This window comes from Phocoena sinus, chromosome 3 (assembly GCF_008692025.1).
Source record: "Phocoena sinus isolate mPhoSin1 chromosome 3, mPhoSin1.pri, whole genome shotgun sequence".
In the NCBI taxonomy this organism is placed as follows: domain Eukaryota; kingdom Metazoa; phylum Chordata; class Mammalia; order Artiodactyla; family Phocoenidae; genus Phocoena; species Phocoena sinus.
The window spans coordinates 9,673,324-9,690,859 of record NC_045765.1 but is presented as its reverse complement, the minus strand read 5'-3'; the positions used below and the strand labels follow the sequence as shown (position 1 = coordinate 9,690,859).

General features: G+C 56.9%; 2 protein-coding genes across 12 annotated transcripts in view; both read left to right on the top strand.

The window, feature by feature from the left end:
• NFIX (nuclear factor I X) overlaps positions 1–17,536 on the top strand; it is a 128,472-nt gene that overhangs the window by 3,925 nt on the left and 107,011 nt on the right. For 2 of the 11 annotated variants that reach the window (XM_032625441.1, XM_032625446.1), the window contains exon 2: positions 4,842–4,944. The exons of 5 other annotated variants lie outside the window; for them this stretch is intronic. Coding sequence is in view for 4 of the 6 variants with exons in the window: in XM_032625435.1 (XP_032481326.1) it covers positions 17,079–17,105 (27 nt within the window). In the remaining 2 variants the exon portion in view is untranslated. Of the gene's footprint in view, positions 1–4,841; positions 4,945–16,926; positions 17,106–17,536 lie in introns of those variants that run through there. 4 more of the 11 variants (XM_032625435.1, XM_032625436.1, XM_032625438.1 and 1 more) reach the window with 4 other exon arrangements.
• DAND5 (DAN domain BMP antagonist family member 5) lies at positions 502–5,239 on the top strand. Its single transcript, XM_032625448.1, is given in 5 exon segments — positions 502–961; positions 963–1,032; positions 5,010–5,086; positions 5,088–5,190; positions 5,192–5,239. Coding segments are annotated over 5 exon segments (552 nt in total). The 5' UTR covers positions 502–707.

The window sequence follows — 17,536 nt, the reverse complement described above, 5'->3', positions numbered from 1 at the left end:
GAGAAGCACAACTGCAAAGTCTGAGTTTGCTAAATGGAAGAATGGGGCCCTGATGGGAAAGGAGCCCCTTAGGGCATTCAGCATTGTGCCCCTAAGCCCCTGCCTCTCCACCTTTCCTTCCTGGTCTCCACAGCCGACAAACTCGCAAGCCCAGCCCCCCAGATCCCGTGCCAGGCTAGGGGGAGGGGTGGGAACCCAGCAGGTAAGGGGTTTACTCTCCTCCCCATTGTGGGTTTGCAGAGGTGCCTCCCAGGCTACCCAGGTTGGGGGCAAGCCATTAAAGGTGGATCTGGGGACTTCCCTGGTGGGCCAGTGGTTAAGATTCCACGCTCCCAATGCAGGGGCCAGGGTTTGATCCCTGGTCAGGGAACTAGATCCCGCATGTCACAACTAAGATCCTGAATGCTGCGACTAAGACCCGGCACAGCAAAATACATAAGTAAATAAACATTAAGAACAAAACAAAGCAAACAACAACAAAAAAGGTGGATCTGGAGGGAGTTCCCTGGTGCCCTTAGTGGCTAGGACTCAGCGCCTTCACTGCCTAGGACCCAGTTCAATCTCTGGTCAGGGAACTAAGATCCTGCAAAAAAGAAGCGGGGGGGATCTAGACAGCACAGATTCCACCTACCAGACAGCAGGGTTAGCTGCCCAGGACCCTGAGCCCAGTCCCAGACTGACCAACACACAGAAAGACAGACAAACAGATGATCCTCAGCCAGCTGACCACTCTCTTGAGCCTGCTCAGTGGGGCCTGGCTGCCCACAGGCTCGGGGAGGCCTGGACCCCAAGGCCTCCCAGCTCAGCCCCAGGCTGCTGCCAATGAGACCCAGTCTCTGGGTCAAGGGGCCCCAGCTTTCCCGGTGCCATCCTCTGCCCTTGGCAGCTGGAAGGCCTTCCTGGGCCTGCAGAAAACTGGGCAGCTGGGGACCGGCAGGATGCAGCACGGGCAGGATGTGGCCATCACTGTCTCTGCCACTGGACCCACAGGAAGTGGCCCAGGAGATGTGCAAAGCTGTGCCCTTCACTCAAGTAGGGGAAGGAGAGGGCTGGGCCTAGAGCACAGGCTGTGGCACCAGACAGATTTGGGGTCAACCCTGCATCCTTCACCTAAATGTCTCTGATCTTCAGTTTTCTCCCTTGTAAGATGGGGCATAAGCATCTCCCACCTGGGCCAATGCGAGTGCTGCCATCTTGGTCTCCCAGCTTCTGCTGTGGCCACCCTGTCTCCTGAGTCTAGTTTTCCATCCAGTGGCCAGAGGGCCTCTGGGAACACCTGAGTCTGATCACCTCCCTCCTCTGTTCAGAACCCTCCATGGCTCCCACTTCACTCAGAGTGAACGTCCAAGTCCTTCCTGTGGCCTACAAGGCCCTGCACAAAATGCCTGTCATCTCCTGCCCTTACCTCCTCCCACTCTCCCCCTCACCCACTTTCCTCCCGCCGCACCAGCCATCTTACTTTTCTCCAGACACACCAATATTATGTGTACCTCAGGTCCTTTGCACTGGCTGTTCCCTTTGCCTCTAGCACTCCCCACCCCCAACATTCTATGGTTCCTTCTCTCACCTCCTCCAGGTTTTTACTCAGATGTTGTTTTAAAATGTTCCCCCTTTCTGCTTTATTTCTCGCTGTAGTTTACATCATCACCTAACAAATGAAATTGATTTTGTAGTTGCATTTACCATCTATCTCCCTCACTAGAATGTTTGCTCCACCAGGGCAGAGATTTTGTTTTTTTTTTTGCGGTACGCGTGCCTCTCACTGTTGTGGCCTCTCCTGTTGCGGAGCACAGGCTCCGGATGCGCAGGTTCAGCGGCCATGGCTCACGGGCCCAGCCGCTCCGCGGCATGTGGGATCTTCCCGGACCGGGGCACGAACCCGTGTCCCCTGCATCGGCAGGCGGACTCTCAACCACTACGCCACCAGGGAAGCCCCTCCATAAAGGTTTTGATAATTCATACCATGTGTTGTTTATGGCCCAGGTTTTGGAGCTAGGCATACCTAAGTTCAAGTTCTGCCTCAGCTGCTGATTTCTGTGTGACACAGGGCAAGTGGCTTTCCTTCTTTATGCCTCAAGTCCCACCTTTGCAAAAGGGAGTTAATAATAGTTGAGAACTCATGCAAAGTGTTTGACACCACGCTTACCAGGGTGTCAGTTCCCAAGACCCCTTGGCTTGTTATCCATTCAGCAAACCTTCATTGAATCCGGACAACTCGGTGGTATTGCACAGCCCTGGACCAGCTGCCTCAGTTGCCCCATACAGCCGTGCACACTGCACACAGCAGAGGGGACCCCTGACCTGGGATCCAGAGCTGCAACTGTCCCAGGGAGGCACAAGGATGCTCTAAGAGCTAGCAGACCCCTCGACAGCTGCGTAGTCTTAGGCAAGCAAGGGACTTCTTTGAGCCTCAGTTTCCTCATCTGTAAATGGGGATATTAATGGTTCCAGCCTTGCAGCATTGTGGGGAGGAGGGAGTTCCTCAAAGGTGAGCAGCATGGGCCCGGCAGGGTATTAGGGTTCGGCAAGTGTTAGCTTTTGTTATGATTCTTGGGGCTATAGCCATAAACAAGATGGAAAGAGTCCCTGCCTTCAGGTAGTGAATATTCTGGGAGAGAGAAACATTAACAATCCCCCAAAGAGACATAACAATAAATTGCTATGAGACCCTGGAGAAAGAGATGAGGATGCTAGGAGAAAGACTACCAGGAGGGTGAAATTTGTCTTGGGGGTGCTTCTGAGGAAGGATGAGTTGGAATGAGCTCTGGGAAGGGTGGATGGAAGAGAAGTCCAGGTGGAGGGCGCAGCAGGGGCAACATCCCGGAGGCAGAGGCACAAGTTTGGTGCATTGAAAGAACAGCGAGGAATAGAACTACCACACGATCCAGCAATCCCACATGTCCAGGGCATATACCTGGACAAAACTAGTATTCAAAAAGATACATGCGGGCTTCCCTGGTGGCGCAGTGGTTGAGAGTCCGCCTGCCGATGCAGGGGACACGGGTTCGTGCCCCGGTCCGGGAAAATCCCACATGCCGCGGAGCAACTGGGCCCATGAGCCACAACTACTGAGCCTGCGCGTCTGGAGCCTGTGCTCTGCAGCAAGAGAGGCCGCGACAGTGAGAGGCCCGCGCACCGCGATGAAGAGTGGTCCCCGCTTGCCACAACTAGAGAAAGCCCTCGCACAGAAACCAAGACCCAACATAGCCATAAATAAATAAATAAATTTATTAAAAAAAAAAAAAAGATACATGCACCCCTATGTTCATAGCAGCACTATTCACAATAGCCAAGACATGGAAACAAAATAAATGTCCATCAACAGATGGATAAAGAAGATGTGTACATATATACAATGGAATACTACTCAGCCATAAAAAGAATGAAATAATACCATTTACAGCCACAAGGATGCAACTAGAGATTATCACACTAAGTACAGTCAGAAAGAGAAAGACAAATACCATATGATATCACTTATATGTGGAATCTAAAATATGGCACAGATGAACCTATCTACAAAACAGAAACAGACTCACAGACATAGAGAACAGACTTGTGGTTGCTGAGGGGGACGGGGGTGGGGGAAGGATGGAGTGGGAATTTGGGGTTGGTAGATGCAAACTAGTACATTTAGAATGGATAAACAACAAGGTCCTACTGTATAGCACAGAGAACTATACCCAATCTCCTGGGATAAACCATAACGGAGAAGAATATAAAAAAAGAATATATATATATATATATGTGTGTGTGTGTGTGTGTGTGTGTGTGTGTGTGTAACTGAGTCACTTTGCCGTACAGCAGAAATTAGTACAACATTGTAATCAATTATACTTCAATTAAAAAAAAAAAGAAAGAATAGGGACTTCCCTGGCGGTCCAGTGGTTTAGACTCCGTGCTTCCAATGCAGGGGGCCCGGGTTTGATCCCTAGTTGGGGAATTAAGATCCCACATGCTGCATGGTGCAGCCAAATAATTAAAAAAGGGGGACTTCCCCGGCAGTCCTGTGGTTAAGACTTCTCTTTCCAATGCAGGGGGTGCGGGTATGATCCCTGGTCAAGGAGCTAAGATCCCACACGCCTCGGGGCCAAAAAAACAAAACATAAAACAGAAGTAATATTGTAACAAATTCAATAAAGACTTTAAAAATGGTCCACATCCAGGAATAAAGACACAGACGTAGAGAATGGACTTGAGGACACAGGGAGGGGACGAAGTGAGAGAGTGGCATGGACATATATACACTACCAAATGTAAAATAGATAGCTAGAGGGAAGCAGCTGCATCGCATAGGAGGATCAGCTCGGTGCTCTGTGACCACCTAGAGGGGTGGGATGGGGGGATGGGAGCGAGATGCAAGAGGGAGGAAATGTGGGGGTATATGTATACATATGGCTGATTCACTTTGTTATAAAGCAGAAACTAACACACCATTGTAAAGCAATTATACTCCAATAAAGATGTTAAAAAAAAAAGTCCACATCAAAAAATAAATAAATAAAAAAGAAAGAAAGAGAGAAATAACATCGAGGAGACCAGGGTGGCTGGGGCAGTGATGGGGGGAAGGGCAGGGAGATGTGGAGGCGGAAGGGCGGATGGGGGGTGCAGGGTTTAAACAGAGAAGGGCCATGATCTGGGAGCAAGTTGATAGATCCACTTAGGTGGAGGGAATCATAGAAAGAACTAGCATTTACTGAGTGCCAACTGTGTGCCAGGCAATGAGGTAAGGGTTTTCTTTTTAATCCCCCCCAGGGATCCTGGAATACCACCCTTCCTATTGTCCCTCACCCTAAAGTGGTTTTGTTTTTTTTCCTGGTTGAACTTTGATGATTTTACAGGTGAGAAAACTGACACCCAGAGAGGTTGAGTAAGTTGCCCCAAGGCACACAGCCAGCAGATGGCAGAGTCAGAATTTGAACCCAGGCATCCACGCCTCTCTAGGTAGGATGAAGTCTCTGGCTCCAGATTCCACTGCCCTTGACTCATCTCCCTGCCTCTGGCCCCAGGTGCTCTCCCGGCTGGGCTGCATGGCTGTGTACCTCCTCAATCACCTCTGCTTTGGCCACTGCTCCTCTTTCTACATCCCCGTTCATCCTCTGCAACAGCTGTGTGCCCGCTCGCACGCGCTGGGCACCTGTGGTCCTCTGGCGTTGGGCGGGCAGCCCAGCCTCCCGTCGCCAGGTGAAGGATGTCCGCTGTGCGGGTTGAGGGGTGTCAGTGCGGACCAGAGGCATGAACTGAGCATCACGAATGGACACACAGATGCATGCATCTTGGAGAGACGGGGGAAGACAGGCTGAGAAAGACGCCAACCTGGACCATGCACACTGGGTCCAGCAACCAGGGACGCAGGACAGCCAGACAGGTCTCCAGAGTCCTCACCCTGCTCCTAGGGACACCAGGCACAGCCCCACCCATGGGGGTGGACCACTCATAGTCAAAGTGCATATTTATTGAGTACTCACTATTTGCCACGCCCTGCTCTAAGTCTTTGATAAGTACTAACTCATGTCATCCTCAGAGCAGCCCCATGACATAGGGGTTAGTAGCATCACATTTTACGGAAAAGGAAACCTAAGTCCCAAGAGGCAAAGTCACTCACTCAGAGTCACACAGCAGTGCATGGCAGAGGTGGCATTTGAACCCAAGGCATGGTGGTTTCTGTTTTTAACCACCAAGCTGGACCTCTTCTCCCAGAATGAGTCAAAGACTCTCCCAGCTGCAAGGAAGATAGATGGCCCCACCCAGACTAGGAGAGACAGTGATGACATGGTCTCAGCGATCCTGAGAAACCAAGGCCGGGAGGCAGACGGAGCTGCTGGGGGAAACCTGGGCTCCCCGAGTCAGAGGCAGGACACACGTGCCCCCAGCTGTCCCTCCTGTCCCTCCACCTCCCCCAAGTCTCCACACAGCACCATGCCCAGTGTGGCATTTACAGGAACCATAAAGGTTGGCCAAGTTTAGTTGTGTGTGTGTGTATGTGTGTGTGTGTATGTGTATTTCTCCAATTGGGGTTTCCTGGGAGTGGGTGGCCCTGTGCTGGAGCGTGGGCATCAGGGGTGCTCCTTCCTCAGCTGGGCTCAGGGTCTGCAGTGGACGAGGGCAGCCTGGCTTTGGGCGGCTGGAACCAGGGCCCTAGCAGATGGGCCCGTCTGGCACAGACGCGGGGACATGTGGCGCTGTCAGGGTTGCCTCCAAATGCCCCCCGGAGCGCAGAGCGGGGGCTGGCCAGGCCCCCCTCAGCCTTCTTCCTGCCTCAGGAAGGAAGGCCCCAGGTGAGGGGAGCAGGAGGCGGGGACCCGAGGAAACAGATGGGCCAGCGGGGCGTGGGAGCCTGTGACCTCTGACCCCACAGGCCTGCACAGAGGGGTGGGAACAGGCCAGGCAGGCAGCTCCCAAGCCCCTGCTCCAAGGGCCCTGAAGTGGGGGGTGATCACCAGGGGCCCACAGAGTCGGGGGCATACTCTCCCTCCTCCCTCCAGGGTTCTGTGCCAACCTCAAGCAGTGTCCGAGTGGGCAGCTCAGCCCTGGCACCGCGAGCACCCCTCTTTCTGGCAGGCATGAGGCGCCTGCTTTCCCCCCCTTCAGCTGTGCCCACCTCCTGCCAGCCGGGGAGCCAGCTGGGAACCTTGGTGCCAGGGGGGCCCCCAGAGTCCCTGCCCCCTCCCGGGCAATGCCAGCCGGCCCCCACCCCCGCCCCCCAGGCCCAGTAATGGGTGGGTAATGAGTGCTGGGGGAGCGGGGGAGGGGCGGGGAATGCAGGTGCCACAGGCGCTGGCACAGGGGCCGATAATCAGGTTTGCCAACGCCATCTGTCACCGCGCGAGCATCTGGGGCTCAAGGTGACCCTGTCACCCTCAGTTACAATTACGAGTTTGGCATCTGTATTAAAGCCCGCCAGCCGGCCAGGCGGGGTGGGGGGGCTGGGGTGGGCATGAGGGTGTGCGGTGAGTCCCGTCCCAGGGGTCCCGTTCCCAGGGGCTGTGTGGCTGCCAAGGCACGGGGCTTCTCTGTGCCTGGGAGAGTTCGTGTGTGTGTGTGTGTGTGTGTGTGTGTGTGCGCGCCAGCCTCCACAATTCTGTGAGTGAGCGTATCTGCGTGCAGGGCTGGGAGTCATGGGTTTTTGTGTGTCTCTGGGTGTGGTGGTTGTGTGTCTGAGCTTGGGGATGGCCAGGGCTGGGGGGCAGCTCTGAGATCATGTGGGTACACAGATGGGCAAGTGTTCATGTGCTGGGAGAGGAGCGTATGGCAGTTCCAGGTGTCTTTGGGTGACGGTGTGTCTGGGTGAATGCATGATGGTGTGTGTGTGTGTGTGTGTGTGTCTGTGGGATTGTGCATGTGTATCTGAGGGTGTGTGGTGCTGTACACCTAATGGTCACAGGCTGTATGTTTGGGTGTGTGGGTCTGTGTATAAGATCCCATCGAAGTGTGTGTGTGTGAGTGTGTGTATGTGTGAATGTGTGTATGTGTGTGTGTTTGTGTGTGTGTGTGTGTGAAAGCACAGGGGCAGCAGCTGGGAGAGGCTCTGTGTGGTCACTGCAGGGCTCCTCTCCTGCCCCTTCAGTTTGTTCCTGTCCTCAGCAACCCCTGCCGGCAGGCAGGGCTCTAATGTCGGGGACTTGGGGAAGGCAGGGAGCTGGCTCTGAGGAGGGCTCTGGGTTCTTGATTCTACTTTTTTTTTTTTTTTTTTGGCCACGTCACGTGGCCTGTGGGATTTTTTTAGTTCCCTGACCAGGGATCGAACCCGGGCCCTGGCAGTGCCAGCGCCGAGTCCTAACCACTGGACTGCCGAGGAATTCCTGCTGGGTCCTTGATTCTAGATTCTGGAGGATAGGATCTAGATGTTTGGATTGTGGATGGTGGACGCTTGGACCTGGATTTTAGATTCCGGGTTCAGATTCTAGATCTTGGTATCTGGGATCTAGATTCCGATTCTGGATTCTGAGATCTGGTTTTGGATTCTGGGATTTGGATTCCAGGCTCTGAATTCTGGGTCTGGGTCCTTGCTGCTGGACCTTGGCTTCCCGTCTCTGGGTTCTGTGTGTTGACTTTGGCCTGTCCTCTCTGCCCTTCTATTCAGACAGGGCCACTGGGCTGCCCACCATCCCCTGCACACACACCCCACCCCCTAACCTGATGGGTGCAGATAACATGCATGGCCACCAGGGGACACCCTTGGTTCAGATTTGGGCCAAGCTGACCTATACACGGAGTAGTTAGGGGACCACCCTAGCCCGGATTGACACGGCTCTTCGAGGGGGGACGGGGACAGGACTTCACTTCCCTCCCCACCCCTCCCAGTGTCGGCCGGTGACTGACGTCTGTCAAACATGGAGAACTGGACCCAGCATCCCCATAGATACCAATCTGGATCAAGGGACAGGGTGCCCAGTCAGTGGGGCAGATTGGGCAGAAGGCACGTGTGTGTCTGTGAAGGTGTCAATGAATGTAGGGAAACATCTGTGCATGTGTGAGAGCGCACTGTGTGTCTGGAGTGGCCACATATAACAGCGTTCCCATGGAGCGTGAGCCCGTGTGGTGGTGTGGGCCATGTGTTACCGGGACTAGGTGTCTGGCAGGATCCTCATCTCATGTGACGGCACATCGAGGGGCCGTATCTATAACTGTGAGTGCCACTCTGGTGTGGGGCACTAATCCCTGTCATATGGGTGTGTCTGGCTATGACCATGACTGGGTCACTGGGTGGCTGTGGGTGTATTTGTGGGTGTCACTGTGCTCATGAGGGTGTCTTGGAGTGTCTGGGGGAGAGTTCCCGAAGACTGGGACCCTGTGTCAATGATGTCTCGTCAGTTGGGGTGTGAAGATGTGTAGGATGTCTTGTCAGTTGGGGTGTGAAGATGTTTAGGAAAGAGGTGTGCCTTCTGAGAGTGTCGAACCAGGGAAGGCGTGTGTTCCAAAAGGGGGTCGAGAAGGGACCGAGGTGGGTGGGACCAGAGGCGCTCAGAGCATTTCCTTCATTTCTTCCCTAGGTATGTCTGACCCTCGTTCTCACTGGGTTTCTCTACGGCAGCGTCTCTTCCCACCTCTCAGCATCTCTGACTTTGTCTGTGGGTCCTGGTCCTCTGCCTCATCCTGTTGCCAGGCACAGTGTGCTCTGTGGGTATTGGCTGGCTGGTCCTGTCTCCCACTCCAGCCCTTCATCTTCCATCTCGATCTCCGACTCTGCCTCCCTTTGGCCCTTTCCCTCTGTCCTTCCTTATTTGTGCGTTTCTCTTGCAGGTCTCTCCCATCTCTCTTTCTCCATCTCTGTCTCTCTCTCGGCTTCTAAGTGTCTTTGCCCATCTACAGCTCTGTCTCTCTCCATCTCTTGTCTATCCCCGTCTCTATCTCTCCCAGTCTCTGCCGGCTCGAGTGGGTCCGGGCGGGTCCGGGACAGCCCGGCCCGGGCGCCGCTGCGAACAATGCCCCATTCACGCGGCCAGCCAGCGCCATGGCAACGCGCCCGCCCCGCCCGCCCCGCGTGCGGGCCGCTCGTGCCAAGAGGATGCCATGGTTACGTCAGGCGCGTGCCCGCCCCGCGCGCTCGTGAAGGGGCCGGGCCAGCAGGGGGCGCTCGGCGGTACCCTCTGCCTGGAGTCAGGGCTCCTTCAAGGGGCCTTCAGCCACTCATTGCCTCAGTGTCCCCTTCTGTAAAACATCGGGGATGGGTAGAGTGAGATTCTGTGTACTTCTGGGTGTGTGTGTGTTTTCATGCCTGTGTGTGATGGTGAGTGTGTAGTTTGGGTGTGATGGTGTATCTGTGTGTTTGTGGTCTTTTGACTGTGTGCCCTTGTGTTTGTATGCCTGGTGTGTGTGTGTGTGTGTGTGTCGGTGGTTTGGGTGTGATTATGTGCTTGTGAATTCATGTGACTGTGTGTGTGTCCGTGTTTGCACGCCTGAGGGGTGGGTGTGAGAGAGAGAGAGATGGTGGGTGTCTGTGGTTTGATTATGTGTTTGTGATTATGGGTTCGTGTGATAGTGTGTGTGCCTGTGTTTGCATGCCGTGTGTGTGTGTGTGTGTGTGTGTGTGATGGTGGATGGCCCCGTCGTTGGGTGTGGTTGTGAGTTTGTGTGACGGTTGTTTGTGGGTCTGGGGGTCCGTGTTCACAAACTCATATGTGCCTATGTGTGTACTGGGTATAGGTTCCAAGGACTGCCAGGGCTTGGCTGAGCGTCCCCTCACCTGAGGGCCTCCTGGCACAGAAGGGGGTGCCCAGCTGCCTGGGACCTCCCACTCCCCACAGGTTCAGGAGAGCCCCAGCTGATGAATATTCATGAGGCAGAGGGGCTGGCACCCACCGCCTACAGCTGCGCGTCTATTAGCCCCCCTGCTCTCCAGGCACCAACTGCAGTGGGGAGAGGGGGTAGCAGCGTGGGCCTCTCCCCGTCTCCATGACTTGGGGGGCTGGAGGGCTTCCTAGTGACTACTGTGGGGGTCACGTCAGTGTGCCTCGCTGCTTGTTGGGATGGCTAAGGGACTGTCTCAACGTTGTGACAGGCATTGGGGAGAACGACTGTTGTGTGACAGGATGTCCTTGTCACTGTGGTGTGGCTGTCCCCCACTGTTTCTTTGTGGCTCTGTCCGGGGACTCTGGGCAGTGCGAGATGTGTACCTGTTACCTGCAACAGTGAGATGCTGAGTGCATGTCATCAGAATGTCTGTGAGCAGTTCTGCAGTGGCCTGTACCTGCTGGCTACCTGCTCGGTGACAATCAGGGTGTGTTGTCGCGTTATTGGAGCAACTGGCTGGGTTCAAACATTACTCGAGGGGCAGCTGTGCACCACACCCTGGGAATGAAGTGCTCAGATCTGTTTCCCCTCCTTGTGACCTAGTGGGGCAGTGACTCCGTGTGGCCACGTGGCTAACACAGCTGAAGGGGGACCCGGACCGGGTATGTGAGTGTGCCCCTGCTGGTCAGACACTGAATACAGTGTGAGGGTCAGCGTGCCAGGGTAAGTGTGAGGATGTGTGAGACAGTGTGGTTGAAGGCATGTGTGACCAGAATCCTTGAGGCTGTGATGGTACTTCTGTGTGTCACAGGGTGGCTGGGGGTGTGACAGGCAGGGTTTCTGGTTGAAGGTGTGACAATGTGACTCTGTGTGTGGTTGAAGGTGTGACAGCATATGTGACAGTGTGACTGAAGATGAGACAGTGTGGCTGTGTGTGGCTGTGTGATTGAAGGTGCGATGGTGACACTATGTGTGTGACAGTGAGTGTGTGATGACATGAGCCAAGGGGCTATGACTGCCCCACCCCCACCCCAAGGCTGCACAGGGAGCCTGGCTACACTGTCACCCACAGCTACACTGTCACATCGTCAGCAATGCTGTCACATCCAGCCGTGGTGTCTTACCTTTGTGCTGGATCGAGAGGCCTTGTGACACGGGACTGGCAGCTGCTCAGCCTGAGGACACACGTGGGCCTGAGACAGGGGATACCTGGAGATCCAGTGCCAGCCGGGGCTCTGCCTCGCTACTGTGTCTTCCCTCTGCAGGCTGGGCTGGGGAGTGGCCTCCAGATGCGGTGGGGATGGGGGTGAGGGGGGCTCCTCTGGTCTGGGGGACTCCAGCTTGGGCCCTGGTATGTGGCTGGGTGGCCCCTGGTGCTCAGCCAGGGACACAGGGCGGCCGGCCTCACCCCCCTTGATACCCACACCCTGGTCGGCTGGGTGGTGGCAGCACACAGAGGCCCCATTCAGGAGCCAGGGCCAGGTTTCCAGGACGGGTGGGGTGGGTCTCCAGCGGGCTGCAAATGAAATGTTTCCCCAGCTCCTTCCCTTGCCTCCAGATGAGTTAGCCACAGGAAGCCCTGCTGCCTGCCTGTCCTTGGCGCTAGCCATGCTGCGCTGCTGGGGCACGTGTGAGTGTGTGTCTGTGCCACTTTGTGCACGGCTGCGGGCTGGCCTGAGTATCCCCATTTGTGATTTGGGGATGCCCGTGTGTGCTTTTGGGTGTCAGTGTGTGATCAGTTGTGACCGTGGATGATCCTGTGTGTCTGTATATCTTTGTGGCACCCTGCGTGTGCCACGTCTATGGATGATTTTGAGAACATCTGTGTACGTGACTCAAAAGGTCTGTAAAACTTGGTGTAATTGTGTGACTTTGTGTGTATCTGTGTAACTGGACTCGGCGTGTGATTCTGGGAGTCTGTATAACTGGGTTTGTCTTTGCGAGTCAGCGTAAATCTGAGTCTCTGTGGGGGAGGTCTATGTGATGGTGAAGGTCTTTGTGTGTGACTGGAGTGTTATTGGTGTTACTCTGTGGGGGAGATCTGTGTGGGATTCTCTCTGCAGCTGTGTGCTTGTGTGTCTGTGCACTAAGGGTGTGCGGCAGCATTTCTGGGTGATTCTGTGTCTGTGTGTGATTATGGCATTTTACATGACCGCCCGGAGGAGGAGGAGGGTCTGTATCTTTGTGTGTCTGAGCATGCCTGTGTGTGTCTTTGTGATTCTGTGTGCACGTGACTGTAGGAGTCTGGTGTGTGTGTGTGTGTGTGTGTGTGTGTGTGTGTGTGTGTGGCATGGACGCAGGTGCCTTGACAGTGGGGCTGTAACTCTTCACTCCCCACTACAGGTTCCCGGCCCAGGGAGGGGGCAGCGAGCACAAGGCTAGGACCCCAGCCTGGGCACAGACCATGTCCTCCAGGCTGGGCAGGAGAGGCATAAGGCCCTCTTGGGGAGTGGGGATCCCCAGTCCTGCCAGGAGGGCCTAGAGCACCCCTCCCCGACCCTGGCAGCACCCTCAGCCTGGCTCTTGACTTATCTTGTGTACCAGATGTTCATCCTCCTCTGAGGAGAGGCCTGCCCACCTGCCCCGGAGCCCAGCACTGCCTGGCCCCACCTTTGGTGGCCCAGGACTTGGCTGCTGGAGCCCAGATGTTTTGGTACCGCCTCCTACTGCCCCCAGCATCCTGGCTGGGTAATGCCATGGGCCTGGTGCCCACTCCTCCCTCCTCCTCCCCCGGCACACCTGCATTGTAAGAACACACCTGCTGCCAGCCGCAGCCAGGTGGGCAGCCCCGGCAGGGAGGAATGTGGGAGATTCCAGCTGTGGCATCCCAGCTGTACACAGCCCCCCGGCAACACCCTTCTCCCCTGTGATTTCTTGAAGGCCAGGTGTGGTCCTAAGACCTGGGCTGGTGGGGGGAGGGGGGGCCCGGGTGTCTTCCAGAGCAACCCCTCAGCCTCTCTGTAAAAATCCTCCCAGCTGGCAGCTGTGGAGGGGGGAGCAGAGTGGATGTGGATGTGTGTGCATGGTGTGGGGGGGTGTTTGTTGTGGGTATGGGGGTGGTCTGAGCAACGTGGAGAGAATTCTGAGTGCGGATATGCTCATGAATATGGGGGAAATGTTTTGTTTGTGGGAACATGGATGGATGTGCGAGTGTGTAAGGAAGAGAGAGGGTGTGTGTGTGCACACAGGGAGGGTGTTGTGGTGTGAGGGTGTGTGAATGGAAGGATGGGTGTTGTGTGTGTGTGGATGAATGGAATGCGTGTGTGAAGTGGGTATGGGATGCTGGTTCAAGCAGAGCCCAGGCTTGGCGCCAGAGGCGGACCGGGAGGATGAGGGGGGAGTGGGCAGACCCCAGCCCTAGGGCCTGGCACGGATGGTGGAACAGGGCTGGGAGGACAGGTCGGCAGGTGGGGAGAGGACTGGGCCAAAGTTGTTGGGGCTTCTGAGGGGTTACCCCTTCATGGCTGTTTGCAGAGAGGCAAGGAGGGTCCACCTGTCTCTCGAGGTCTCCCCAATTCCCCAGTTACATGAAAGATCCCAGACACCCCAAACCCTTCAACCATTCCTCCCCCCTCCCCAAACCTTTCCTATTGCCTTCCCCTCCAGCCCCCCACAGGCCCACACTGCTCCAATGTCCCTTTCACCCACGCCCCGTAACCCCCCAGATTTATCCTCTGCTCCTTCCCTCAGCCATCCATGCCCCACCTTGGCACCCCAAACCTCTCCTGGGCTTACATATCCCCAGTTCCTTCTCCCAGACATTCCAGCCTCTCTTGGACCTCCTCAAAGGCCCCCAGACCCATCCCTGTCCCCCCCAACTTCCTGCTTCCCTCTCCTCCCTATCTCCCTCCCCCTTGACCTATCCCTCACATCCCTTTCCTGAGCCATCCAAGCCCCCAGCCCCTTGATCCCCAAATCCCCTTCCTGTCCCTCCCCTCAGTCCCACATATCCTCCAGTGCCCTCCTGCAGCCCCTCCTCCATCCCCCCCATGTAGCCCCGCCCCCTCACCTCGGCACCCGCCCCCCCCCCCCTCCGGTGCCTCCTCCCGCACGCCCTCCGACTGCAGCGGTGGAGGCTGTGGCCGGGAGGCAGCAGCGGCGGCCCTGAAACTTTAAACGGTGTTAAAAGTTTCTGTTTACGAGAAGCCCTTGAATTTTTAAGGACGTATCGATTCCCTCTGCCACGGCCTTGTATCGGCAGCGGCTGCGATGCAGAGGGGGAAGGCTGGGTCGGATCGGCGGGATCCCAGGATAGAGCCCCCCAAGTACGGCAATGACAGACACACATGTACCCAGGCACATCCTCAGGCACACAGAGACCTCCCTCCCTGACACACATGCGCACACACACACCTAATCACACACACCAACACAGCCCGATACACAGACCCACATCTCTGAAAAGACACAGAACCCCGCTTCCTGACACACACAGTCACCTGTGTACACATACTCTGGTACACACAGATCTTCATCACTGAACCAGACTCACAGGGACCCAACAGAGAGAAACACACATTCCTAGTGACACCCATTAACACTTTCAGCCACACAGACCCTGATTACAGACAGACCCCCTGGGTCACACACACTCTGGGACGCGTAGAGAGACCCACATCCCTGCCACACATACACAAGCTTGTTATGTACGCTGACACTTTCTGACAGAAAGAGCCTCACAGCTGATGCACACACCGTGGTCAGCTCAATACACACACACATATTCACCTAGGCACCCTGATCACCAGCACTTCCTGTCAAAGACCAGACACTGCCAAGGTGACCTCTACACCTAACTCCCACTAGAATGTCAGCGCCCCCCAGCACAGGGTCTTTTGTCTTGTTCCCTACTATGTCCCCAGTGCTAGGCACAGAGCCTGGCAGACACTCACCCTCTGACTCACAGACACCCCAGGTACACAGCCAGACCCGCATCACTGCTACACCACACTGGCCCATTCAAAGAGACTCCTAGACGGACATACACTGACCTGCACCTCCTTTCCCCCAGAGGACACCCGGACCCACCCAGACTCCCAAGAACACAACTCTGGCCACCCTGCCTCAAAGACGCAATGTGACCAGGAACACATACCCTCAGGCATATTTTCACATGGACATACACACACACCTAGGCATCGACACCCCTCCAACAGACAATGCATAGCTGAGAACTGCCACAGCTTCTTGCCCCAGGAGGGTGAGAAAGGGCTGGCTGCACCTGGCAGCAGGAGGAAGCTTTGCCTTGGCAGGAGCTGCCTGGGGGCTGCAGGCACCACCTCCCCGCCCACCCTGGGGGGTCACTTAAGGGCTCCTCTTGGCCCCATGCCAGGGTCCTCAGCACAAACCTTTGCCCCCATTCCTCTTTGCTCTGGAAATGGGGGACCAGGGGCCTGCATGAGAGGAATGGAGCCTCACCGGGGGTGTGAATACATGTACCTGAGGCCTCAATGCCCATTTCTGTCCCTGATGGTTGGGCTGTGTGGTCCTTGTTAGATTTGTGTGTGTGTCCACGATCAGGGCCAAGTACAAGTGTGTGTGTGTGTGTTGGGAGTGGGGCGTGGAAGGGGCCTGGGTGTATGTGTGTGATACCTGTGTACATCTGGGCATCAGGTGTGTGATATGTGTTCCTGTGTGCTGTTGTCTCTGCCAGTGTCACTTTGTATCAGGGTCAGTGCTTTCCCTGTGTCTGGCATGTATGTCCTGGTGTCTGGTGGTTTGTGTTTGTGTGACAGTGCATTAGTGCATCTGTTTTGGTGCAGCTTTGTGCGTGTGTTGTGTGTGTATTCGGGTGTCTATGTATAGGAGTTGTGTGCCTGGAGTGTGTGAGGATGTGGTTGTGTGATCATGCCAGTGTCAGTATGAATCTGTATATGTCAGCATGCACTGGTGTGTGTGTCTTGGTGTGTATCAGTGTGTGTCTGTGTGAGGCCCATATTGGAGTGTGTCCACCTGTATCTGGGAGTCTAAACATGGTTTGTTGTTGAAATGCATATGTGTGGGTATCGTGATGGTGGGCCCTGTGTGCATGTCAGTGTGTGGGTTGTAGGTTGCTTTCCTAGTCTTGGGGGGGGTGTCGGTGCATGTGTGTGGGTTGTGTGCCTATGCTGTGTGCGCGTAGGTGACTGCGAGTGCTTTGTTGGAATGTGGAACGTGTGGCAATGCGTTCTGTACGTGACATGTATGGAGGGCTCCGAACCTCACTGCGTGTCAGCGTGTGTCTGCTTTGGAACGCGGGCCAGCACGTGTCGGGGTGGCCGTGTTGGCGTGCGCCCCCGCGCGCGCGTGTCTGAGTGTGTGTGTGTGTGTGTGCATGTGTGCATGCATATGTGTGTGTGTGCGTGTGTGTGTGTGCGCGCCGGCCGTCGCTCCCCCGCCCTGCCCGCCCCTCCCCGCGCCCCTCCTCCCGCCCGCGCCGCCCGCCCGCTCCCTCTCCCCGGAGTGCGCCGCTTCCAAACTTTGTCTAAACTTTCACTTTCACAGCGCGGCGGCGGCGGCGGCGGCGGCGGCGGCGGCGGCGGCGGCGGCGGCGGCGGCGGGCGAGGGTGACCGGCCGAGCGGCGGCGGCATGGAGTAGACGCGCGGCGGCGGCTGCGGCGGCGGACGCGAGAGGCAGCGGCGAGCGCGGCGGCGGCGGCGGCGGCGGCCCCGGAGCCGGCGGGGCCGAGCCTGCGAGCGGCGAGCGCGGAGCGGCGCCGGGCCGAGCGCGGGGCCGCGGGCCGGGCGGGCGCAGCGCGGCGGAGGCCGGAGGAACCGAGCCAGAGCCGGAGCCCGAGCGCGGCCGCCGCCTGCCGGGCCTCCCCTCGCCGCGGTCGGCCGCCGCGCTCCCGCCCGGGCGCCCAGCTATGTACTCCCCGTACTGCCTCACCCAGGTACCGGCCGCCGCCCCCGCGCGACCCGGGAGGGGAGCGGGCGCAGGAGGCCGGCCGGCGGCGCGGGCGGGAGGGCGGAGGGGGCGCGCGGCGGCTGGGGGGAGTGAGTCCGCGGGCGGCCGAGGGGTGCAAGCCGTACGGTGGGGAGTCCGGCCACGCGTGCGGGCGCCCCCGTGCGCGTGCGACCCTGGCCAGGAGGCAGACTCCTGTTGGGGGTTCCGGGGGCTGCCGGCTGCGTGCGTGGCGCTGCCCCTGTAGCGCGGAGCGGGAGTGCGTGTGTGTGTGTGTGTGTGTGTGTGTGTGCGCGCGCGCGCGCTCGACTGGGGTGCAGTGGGCAGCGGGACTCCCGCCGACCTGTGGGCGACTGTGGCGTGCACCCGGACAGCGTGGCCGCTGGCAGTGTTTGCGGGATGACAGAGTGGCAGGGGGTG